This window comes from Geotrypetes seraphini, chromosome 1 (assembly GCF_902459505.1).
Source record: "Geotrypetes seraphini chromosome 1, aGeoSer1.1, whole genome shotgun sequence".
NCBI lineage: Eukaryota > Metazoa > Chordata > Amphibia > Gymnophiona > Dermophiidae > Geotrypetes > Geotrypetes seraphini.
Window position 1 is genome coordinate 297,136,694 of NC_047084.1, and position 11,513 is coordinate 297,148,206.

General features: G+C 43.7%; 1 protein-coding gene across 1 annotated transcript; it reads right to left on the minus strand.

Annotated features, from left to right (window-relative positions):
* Window positions 1-1,631: 1,631 nt before the first annotated feature.
* On the minus strand, window positions 1,632-2,981 carry LOC117367379 (zinc finger BED domain-containing protein 5-like). Its single transcript, XM_033959840.1, has one exon. The coding sequence runs from the start codon at window positions 2,979-2,981 to the stop codon at window positions 1,632-1,634; it is 1,350 nt and encodes a 449-aa protein (XP_033815731.1).
* Between the last annotated feature and the right edge of the window lie 8,532 nt (window positions 2,982-11,513).

Consider the following 11,513-nt stretch of genomic DNA (forward strand, 5'->3'; position numbering starts at 1 on the left):
TCTGCAGGACCTGGACTTAATGAGTCACTTTGTGTTCCCCTTTCAAGAACAACGGAGCTCTGATTAGTCAGTCATCCAGATATGGCTGAACCTGCAAGCTCATCTTGCCTAGATGGGCAGCTACCACCACCATCATCTTGGTAAATGTGTGAAGTGCTGTCGCCAGTTCAAAGTAAAGATCCAAGAACTGGTAATGATTCTCCACGACATGAAATCTCAGAAACACTCTGTGTTCCAGAAAGATGATAATGTGCAGGTAGGCCTCTGTCAAATCTAGAGAAGCCAGAAATTCGCTCAGCACCATGACTATGACTGATTGTACTGTCTCCATGCAAAAGCATGAAACTTTCAGCACTGCATTGATGTGTGTAAGATTTAGAATAGATCTCCAATTGTCTGAGCCTTTCTTGCACACTATGAAGCCTATGGAGTATCTGCCCAAGCCTGAATCCTTGGATGGTACATAACTTTATGGCCTGAATATCTAACAGCCTCTGAACTGTAGCTGTGACCTTGCTTTCTTTGGTCACCTCACTAGGGAGTCCACAAACCAGTCCATTAAGGGCTAGGAGAATTTGAGCTTCTAACCACTCTGAATGATCTTCCGTACCCAATGGTCTGACGAGATCTGTGCCCAGGCCTTCCAGATACGTCGAGAGCCGTCCTCCTATCTTGAAGGGAACTGCGCCAGATCTGGCATCATTCTGCTTTCTTGGAGGTTATAGTGGAATGAGAACTGGAGACCTGGCTCCACCTAGAAGCTGAGAATCTCTGTTTAGCTCCTTGGAAGGATCTCTGAGAGGAGACTCCTCCTGAGTACTGCCAAAAGCACCTATAGCCATGAAAATTAGCCTGCTCAGACCCTCTAGAGCAGTGTTTTTCAACCTTTTTTGGGCAAAGGCACACTTGTTTCATGAAAAAAATCACGAGGCACACCACCATTAGAAAATGTTAAAAAATTTAACTCTGTGCCTATATTGACTATATATAAAGTAATTCTCTTGAATAGGAATCAAATAAACACAAAGAAAGTATTTTATAATTACTTTATTATGAAATATTAAGTAAACAGAATAGTGAAAAATTATAAAATACTTTATTCAGTGCGAAACCTGGGCCTGTTTGGCTGAACACAAAGCTGATATTCTGGCTGGAATCGAAGAAAGACACACACGTAGCTCTTCGTCAACAGCTCTCAGTCTCTCTCTGTATTTGGTTTTTATAGCAATCATGCTTGAAAAGCTAATCTCACACAGATATGTAGTGGAAAATGGGAGCAATGTCAAAATAGCTTTGTTTGCCAGAAGGGGGAACTCCTTGGCAGTATCCAACCAACAACTGTCCAAAGGTAGATCAGCAAATCTTAGCTTGAAACCACGATTTTGTCTCAGTTCAGTTAGTTCCTCCTGCTCCTGTAAAGTCATGTCCTTTCCACCAACTGATGCTGAGCTATAAGGGTCTCTAACCCAGTCAAGGCATTCAGTGGAGACTGAAGAGAAATAAAATGACAACTTCTCCTCAAGTGTTTTTAAATGTTTAACTATTATCTCACACAGTGCAGCAGTGTGAACACCCTGCCATTGCTTGGTGAGTGTGAACATTTCAAGATTGCCACTTTCCACGTGTTAATGTCAGAGTTGCACCTTTGAACGGAATCCATTTATTTTATCTGTACTTGTAACCAGGTTTTCACTTCGGCCTTGCATTCGTGTGTTCAGTTCATTCAGATGATAAAATATATCTGCCAGGTATGCCAGCCTTGCACACCACTCATCACTTGCAAGCTGCTTTGCGTAATCTGACCTCTCATTTGTCAGAAACACTTTAAGTTCCTCCCGCAGCTCATACACACGAGCCAAGACCTTGCCACGTGACAACCACCGGACCTCCGTATGAAACAGCAAGGTTTTATGCTTCACTCCCATCTCCTCACACAAAGCTGCAAATATGCGACTTTTCACGGGTCGTGACTTTACAAAGTTTACCATGCACAAAACATCATCCAACACATGAACTAGGACTGCTGGTAAAGTCTTGGCTACGAGGGCCTCGCGGTGTAAAAAACAATGCGTAACAATCACATCTGGATTTCTTTCCTTCACTCTGCTTACAAAGCCTTTGGTGCGCCCGACCATGGCTGCAGCTCCATCGGTGCAGACACTTGTGCAGTTTTCCCACTTAAGTCCTCCTTTTTCAAGGTATTCTGATGTGACCCGAAAAATTTCTTCTCCTGTTGTTTTTTCTGGCAATGCCTTGCAAAAAAAGAAGTTTTCTCTAATTGCATCACCATCAACAAAACGCACATTGGCCAAGAGTTGAGCATGTCCACTGATATCAGTAGACTCGTCAAGTTGCAATGTAAATTTCTCACTGATACGGATCTTTTCCAAAACCACACTTTCGATGTCTGCAGACATGTCATTAATACGTCTGGAAATTGTGTTGTCTGAGAGAGGGACTTTGGCTATTTCCTTAGCTGCTTCAGGTCCGAGCATTTCCTCTACAATAGCTTTGCAGGCAGGAAGTATTAATGTCTCTGCCACAGTGTGCGACTTTTTTGACTTGGCTATAAGTTCAGCAACTTGATAGCTAGCTTTAAGAACTCTTTCATTTACCTTTGTGGTTTTTCTCATGAAAGTTGCCTGTTTCTCCGTGTTGTCACGCAGTCGAACAAAATAATCCGCATTCTTGTTTTGAAGCGAAGGGTGTTTCGTTTGGAGATGGCGTTTAAGTTTGCTTGGGACCATAGCACTGTTAGCTAGCTTTTCACCACACACCACGCACAGTGGAGTTGGTTTGTTTGCATCTCCAGTGAAAGTAAATCCAACTGAAATATAGCTTTCGCTATATTGCCTTGCGCCAGAGAATTTGCTTGCGCTAACCATCTTTGCTTTCTTTTGACCCCCACTCAAACTTGGGCTCTCATCTGGCTCCAAATTTTGTTCAGAGTCTAGTTCTTTCCTTTTCAAAAACTTGTCCATCACTGCAGTATCTCACTGTCACTCAGGACTTACTGCGCTTGTCTCCTCCAGATAGCCGCTGTCCGTCACACTCAGCACTCTTCTGATCGATCCCCGATGAGCCGGCGGATGACAGCTCCAGATGACAGCTCTGTAAAACTAAACAAGCCAGACCAGCACAGATCAATCCTATACCGTCAATCCTAACAGAAAACCATGTCTTTCAAACACACAGAACACAGAAAACACCTTCGCCTAGTATGGAATATGTCATCACAAACTAACCCCTCACCCTTTTACAAAACTGTAGTGTGGATTTTAGCCACAGTGGTAACAGCCCTGACACTCATAGAATTCTGAGCATCAGAGCTGCTACCACCACGGCTGGCGCTAAAAAACGCTCTACAGTTTTGTAAAAGGGGGGATAAAATAGAAATACACAGTTTCAACGCTGTAGCTCAGAGGTGCCCAAACTTTTTGAGCTTGTGAGCTACTTTAAAATGACCAAGTCAAAATGATCTACCAATAATAAAATTAAAAAACACAAAGCACACTATACGCTGAGAAAATGTTAATTATCATTCCTATTCTGGGTTTTTTTCAAAGAGGTCAAGGCAGATGACTCTATGCATTGTCACCTCAGTAACAACCATACAAAAATAGACAAATATACCCTCCATCCTTTTTATTAAACCACAATAGCAGTTTTTAGCGCAGGGAGCTGCGCTGAATGCCCAGCGCTGCTCTTGACGCTCATAGGCTCCCTGCGCTAAAAACCACTATTGCGGTTTAGTAAAAGGTGACCATATTGTAAAATATAGACAGCAGATATAAATTCAGAACTGTGCATAGTAAGTGAAGGGAAGTTTTCATCTCTGGGAATTTACCCAGTTAACTATTAAGTTATTTGGGCAAATTCATTTGAAAACTGTGGTAATACTGCCTCCACTTTGCTAAATTTAAAATAAAATCATTTTTCCTACCTTGTCTGGTGATTTATGGTTGCACTTTCTTCTTCTGACTGTGCATCCAATCTTTCTTCCCTTCTATCAGCCTGTATGCTTTCTCTCCTCCACACCTCATTCCCTCCCCCAACTTTTTCTTCCTCTCTCCCTGACCTTTCTTTCTTTTTTCTGTTTCTCTTCTTTCCTTCTGTTTCCCTGCCTGCCCCCTTTCTTTCTTTCTCCCTGCCGTTCCCCAAGCCACTGCCACTGCCGCTGCCATCGGGGAACAGGACCCACCAATGGATAACAGGCCCCAAAGCCGACGCTGACGCATGCTCTCCCTGACGTCAATTCTGCAATCGGAGAGGAAGTTCCGCCCAGCCAGGCAGCGATTGGCTGGCCCGAACTTCCTCTCCGACTGCAGAATTGATGTCGGGGAGAAGAAGACTTATCGGCTCGATAGATTAGATCGCCAAGACAAAGTGAGTCCTGGGTGATCGACTCACTTTGCCTTGGCGAGCTACTGACGCCCCTGCCTTAGAACACTGCCTAGGACCCTGGGGGAGCCCGGGCCCCCTGTCAGCTCCGGGCCCCTGAATGCAGGACTGGTAGTACTCCCCTGATGGCAGCCCTGCGGCACACCAGGCAACATCTCGCGGCACACTAGTGTGCCGCGGAACAGCGGTTGAAAAACACTGCTCTAGAGGCTCATGGTCTGGTGTCAGGTAGAGATTTCAGCTGATGATCTCCCATGCTGGTCATGAGATCGTCCAGTCCCTTTCTGAACATTTGTCCCTTGAAAGGCAATCTGCTGAGGGTAGCCTGATGATGTCATAGAGAGCATCAGTTACGCAATCCACTCTAGCTAATAGGAGCTAGGGCAAAGGCTCGCCCTCTACTAGCTCAAGCTCCCATAACCTGGTATGACAGGCACGTGTGACCGAGGAAGCTGCTGCAGCTGTTTTTATTCCCAAAGCCAGTGCTTCAAATTGTCTTTTAAGAATCACAGCCACTCTGCTGAATATTGCACTTAACCACCTATGCATTCGCCAGCTCCACAAACCTGAAAATTCAATGCCAGTGCCTGGACATAGGTCAGCTTTGAATTTTCAGGTTTAATGCTCGCAGTGGGCAGCTACATGCTGATTGCTACCTGCTGAATATCGGACCCATAGAATATTAGCGCTTATATAGATAAGTGTGCATGTTGAAGTGCTAGGTGAGCATTCAGCACTCTCCGTGGCATGAGCAGACACCAAATTCTGGGTGGATCTACCATCAAAATGGGTGGAGACAATGGGGCCATAGGAGTCCCTGCAGTGGTTATCTGGTCACTTTCGATACCTTTTTGGAACTTATACCAGCTTTTACATCATCTAACTCACAACGTATAAGTTTTGCTTAGGAAGTCTAATCAAACATTTGATTATCCCTGCAGGATGACTAAGTCTAGGTTTAGAGATTCAAAAATATCACTCCAAAACAAAAGCACCACACAAGCGAAAAGATTTTTACAGACTTTTGTGAAGCAAACATTTTCCTATGTTAAGGATACCACAGATTTTCTATGCAAGATTACTAACATTTCGTTCACTGACCCTTCTGAAGTTTGGATGGTTACGCTAGACGTTCACTCTCTCTATACTGTTATTCCTCAGGAGGAGGCTCTGATGGTGATTTCTAAATTTTTGAACCAACGTCCCTCTCCAAAACGAATACCCACTGATTTTCTGGTTGACTTAGCCAGACTTGCCATGTGTGAGAACTTTTTCATGTATGATGGACAGAATTATAAACAAACTTCTGGTGTTGCCATGGGGGCCACTATGGCTCCGTCTGTGGCAAATCTTTTTATGTCAGACTTTGAAGATCATTGACTTCATCAGTTCCCTCAGTTTCATTTAGTTTTGAAATGGATGCGGTACATTGATGATATCTTTTTCTTTTGGATAGGCGACCATGTTTCTTTGCTTTCTTTTGTTGACTGGCTTAACAACTGCCACCCCAAGATAAAATTCTCTTTACAATGCAGTACCACACACATCACATTTTTAGATGTGGAAATTATGAGGGATCAAAATATTCTTTCTACATCTGTTCATCGCAAGCCAACTGACAGAAACACCACATTACATTATGAAAGTTTTCACCCCCCTCACCTTAAACAGAGTTTGCCTTTTTCTCAGTTCCTCCGGTACAGGAGAATCTGTTCCTCATGGGATGAATTCATTGTACAGTCCAAGATACTGTCTAAACGTTTTTTGGACAGGGGATATCCCAAATCAGTCATACATAAAGCATATAAACGACCATTGTATGCCAATCGGGATTATCTGCTTTTGAATTCTACCCACAAGGTTGAGCACAATACTATCATGTGTGTACTCAGTTATACTACCAAGATGCATCAAATAAGAAGAAGCATTCAGAAGCATTAGTCTTTGGTGAGAATGTTACCTGCCTTCTCTCAGTATGCACTCAGGTTTGCTTACAAGAGAACTCAGAACTTGAAATAAATTCTCAGTCCGGAGGTTCCTCATTCCAACATAAGAAACTCAGGAGCGGTGGAGTCACATGGTCCCTGTGGGAGATGCAGCAATAGTGATATCATGCTTAGGGACAAAAGGCAGTCAGAACTGTGATCCTCAAATTGGGCCCATCTGTGAAAATCTTAGTAATAATCTGTTCTTTCTGAAATAAAGGAACTTGGTGATCTGTTCAATTTACATAAGTTTATTATTGGCGGAAGAGAAAGAGAAGCTGGAATCCCTCTGGATCAGGATTCCCAGACACAATGATGCTGACATAAAGATTGGCCTTTACTACCGACTGCCAGGACAGAGGGAGGAGACAGACTTGGAAATGAAAGATGAAATTAAACACAAATGTAAAACAGGTAATGTCATAATCTTGGGGGATTTAAATTTCCTGGGGATAGACTGGGGCTTGGGAACCTCCAACTATGGCAAGGAGGCAAAGTTCCTGGAAGTGCTAGGGGACTGCTTCCTGGAACAGATGGTAGGAGAGCCGACGAGAGGAAACGTCACCTTGGACTTGGTCCTAAATGGCATTACGGGTCCGGCAAAGGAAGTAGATGTCACGGTCCCACTGGGGACAAGCGATCACAACATGATCAATTTCAAACTTGATGTCAGGAAAGGGAAAGGTACCAAAACCTCAACCACGACTTTAAACTTTAAAAAGGGAAGATACAACAGCATGAGAGCCATGGTGAAAAAACGGATTAAAAAAAAGATGGGCAAAGTCATAACGGTGGAACAGGCATGGTCCCTACTGAAAAATACTATCATGGAAGCAGAAAGCCTCTACATTCCGCGGATGTCCAAAGTAAAGAAAACTAAAGGCAAAAAGAGCCGGCGTGGCTTACCAAAGAGGTGAAGGAAGCCATAAATGAAAAGAAGAACTCCTTTAAGACGTGGAAATGCACGAAAATATCCGAAGCTTGGAACAAACATAGAAATGATCAGAAAAAATGTCACAAGGCGGTGAGGGTTGCCAAAAAGGTCTACGAGGAGAAAATAGCACAAGAGGCCAAAAATTTCAAGCCCTTTTTTAGATACGTAAAAGGGAAAAAACCCGCACAGGAGGCGGTGGGACCGCTGGACGACCTGAGAGGAAAAGGGTGCGTAAAGGATGACAAATAAATTTCAGACTGAATTCCTTCTTTGCATCTGTCTTTACAAAGGAAGACACCGCAACAATACCTGGCACAGTGAAAATGTTCAAGGGACAGCCTCACCACAGTAGAAGTGGACTTGGACCAGATTTACCACCAGATCGACAAACTTAAAAGTGATAAATCTCCTGGACCGGACGGAATTCATCCGAGAGTTCTAAAAGAACTGAAATTTGAAATCGGAGAACTATTGCAATAACTTGCCAACCTGTCAATCAAAACAGGACAGATACCGGACGACTGGAAGATGGCGAACGTCACGTCGATATTTAAAAAAGGATCGAGAGGAGTGCCAGGCAACTACAGACCTGTGAGTCTCACGTCTATCCCTGGAAAGATGGTTGAGGCGCTGATCAAAGATAGCATAGTCCAGCACCTAGACACACACGACCTGATGAGAGCCAGTCAACATGGGTTCAGGAAAGGGAAATCATGTTTGACGAACCTACTTCAATTTTTTGAGGCAGTGAACAGACAAATTGATAGTGGAGAACCAGTGGATATTGTATACTTGGACTTTCAGAAAGTGTTCGACAAGGTTCCACATGTAAGACTTCTCAGGAAATTACAAGGCCATGGAATAGAGGGAGATATACTAAGATGGATAGGCAAATGGCTAGAGAACAGAAAACAGAGAGTGTGCATAAATGGGAAGTTCTCAGAATGGGAAAAAGTGACTAGCGGTGTACCCCAGGGCTCAGTACTTGGACCCATCTTATTTAACATTTTCATAAATGACCTGGAAGAAGGAACATCCAGTAAAATCATCAAGTTTGCAGACGACACAAATCTATGCCAGGCAATCAGATCGCAGAAGGACAGCGAGGAACGTCAGAGTGATTTGAATCAATTGGAGAAGTGGGCAGATAAATAGCAGATGAATTTTAATGTGGAAAAATGCAAAGTGATGCATTTGGGCAAAAAAAATAAAGATCACAAGTATAGTATGTCAGGAAAGACCGAACAGGAAAAGGACCTGGGTGTACTGATAGATAGGACTCTGAAACCGTCGGCGCAATGTGCGGCGGCGGCGAAGAAAGCAAATAGAATGCTAGGCATGATAAAGAAGGGAATTGCGAGTAGATCAGAGAAAGTTATAATACCGCTCTACAGAGCCATGGTCAGACCGCACCTGGAATACTGCATCCAGCATTGGTCTCCATACCTAAAAAAGGATATAAAACTGCTAGACAGGGTGCAGAGACGAGCAACGAAGCTAGTGAAACGTATGGAGAACCTGGACTATGAGGAATGACTTAGGAGACTAGGGTTGTTCTCCCTTGAGAAGAGGAGACTGCGAGGGGATCTGATCGAGACTTTCAAAATACTGAAAGGATTCGACAAATTGGAGCAGGGAAAGCAGTTATTTACAATGTCCAGTGTGACACGGACAAGAGGACATAGACTGAAGCTGAGGGGGGACAGGTCCAGGACGAATATCAGGAAGTTCTGTTTCACGCAGCGAGTGGTGGACACCTGGAATGCTCTCCCAGAGGATGTAATTGCAGAATCCACCGTTCTAGGATTTAAGGGTAAACTAGATGCACATCTTTTTAAGAGTTAGTATATAGGCTTATAAGTCAAAAAATCCTTAATAGAAGAATATGTAGTGTAACACCATTAGGGGTAGGAAGTGCTAAACCTCCCCATGATACCTTCTATACCACAGCTGTTTATGTAACCAAATCTTCAGGCCCTCAGAGGGTATGCTCAGATTTGACCCACTTCCAAAAGGTGGCTACGACATCACTCAGAGATTTCGGGCTCGGGGCTATCCGGATAAGGCCATTCACAAGGCTTATGTACGGGCTCGCTATGCCCATCGGGAACTGCTGCTGCACGATACCTCCAACAATAGGGCTCAGGATATAGAAACTACTAGGATGGTGTGTGTGCTTCCTTTTTCTGATGCTGTTAGGAGTGTAGTAGGATCCATTAGAGCACATTGGCCCATACTTAGGGCCCTTAGGGGTTTGGATGAATTCCCCCTGATAGCGTACACCAAGGGCACTACGATAGGGCAGTTGTTAAATCGAAAAATGTATCCTATTGTAGACCAGGCAGCACATTCTGAATGTTCCCATTGCCAGTGGTGTGATAAAACCTTGGCAGGAAGTACTTGGCAGGACCCTCACACCGGACGTTCCATTCATGCCAGAATGCATACCACCTGCAAGTCTAGTTGGGTGGTATATATAATTGTTTGTCCGTGCCCCCAGATATATGTAGGACGTACTAAACGGCCGGTTCATTTAAGATTAAATGAACACAAGTCCCGGATATCTACTGGGACTTTAACAGCCCCATTAGTTCCACACTGGCTGGCCAAGAAACACACTATAGACCAAATCAGATGGCGTATCATTGATATGATTGACAGCCAGGAAGCCGAGGGAAATTTGGAAGCCAAGCTTAATTTTCTAGAACAGAGGTGGATTTATCAACTGGACACAGTAACACCTCACGGGCTCAATTTGGAGCTCGAGTGGCAATCCCTCTGGTGAGGTCTCACTGTGTCCCCATCTCTGTAGTTCTTAATGTAGTTTTTAAAGCAACTGAAACAGGAGTGTTTATCTTTGTTTAATGCACGCCCAGCTCGGGGTTTACTGGTCTTGCGGTTATTCCTGCACTTCCGGGCTGTCTCGATGACGTCGGTCCCAGCTGGGCTGTGAAGTATTTAATGAGACGCAGTACACGCCGTGGCCATCTTAGATTAACATTTGGGTGGCCTGAGTTACACAGTTCTGAGGTAAGCTACTATATTTGCTAATGTAGCTGATGCTATGTGATTTTATCAAACACGAACATTTAAGTTACTTTTTCGTTGTAGGGATTGTGCCCTGAGGAAACCTGAACAGGGTGAAACATGTTGGCGTACTCTGTCCCTTTTGGCTGAACCACCTAAGTTAAGTTTAAAACTTTATTAACTACAATTATTTATTGAAAAAATAAAAAAATAAGATTATTTAGCATTGCACTTTATAAATTAAAGAGACCCGATGACGATAGGGGGCATAAAGCAAGTTGCTATGAAGATTTATTGAGCTTCTGGTGGCACCTCTGAGGGCCTGAAGATTTGGTTACACAAACAGCTGTGGTATAGAAGGTATCGTGGGGAGGTTTAGCACTTCCTACCCCTAATGGTGTTCATCTCCTTAAGAGTGGCATAGAGTGATACGGGTAAGGGTAAATTAGATACACATCTCCCTTGAGAAGCATACAGTGATATGGGGACTAAAACTATGCCAGGGTACACCTGGCGGGGCCTCCGCATGTGCGGATTACCGGACTTGATGGACCCAGGGTCTTCATCCGGAGATGGCAATTCTTATGTTCTTATGTAATTGCAATAAACGCTGCTAAAAAAAAAAACCCTGCTCCTACTGCAAGCCAGAATTTCAAACCAAGAATGAGAAAGCAACCTCAATCTGGATTCATCAATCAGAAAACTGCCTATATAATATTTGCTTTCTGATTGGTCCCAGATGAACTAGAAGCAGAGAATTAAATTGCATATTTCTTCCTTTCTAAATACAGACTATATCTTTCAAAGTACACTGCGATACCTTGTCTCATTACCGTAGTAGCATACAGAATCAGGTAACCTAGAGTGCTGCCTTAAATATGTAACTGAAAGCAGGGAGATGGTAGCTCCAGTAGATGTCTCTGTCTTCTGGTAAATGAAATGGTTCCTCCTGCATCTCTCTCTTCGTGCCGTGTTTCTGCTGCTGTTTGTGACTGATTCACTCTGGAATCCTGGCTGTGAGAAATGACATAGCGGTATAGCTTCCTAATGACTAATTTGCATTGTACTATAGAGTTCAGGCGTATGACAAGCTGAGAAATCTCACCAGCACCAGAAAATAAGCAAAGAGGCCAAGCCTTATGGCAAGAAACCAAACTGACAGGAAA

Excerpts from the sequence above, each read along its gene's own strand:
- LOC117367379 (XM_033959840.1), bottom strand. The coding sequence starts at position 2,981 with ATGGACAAGTTTTTGAAAAGGAAAGAACTAGACTCTGAACAAAATTTG.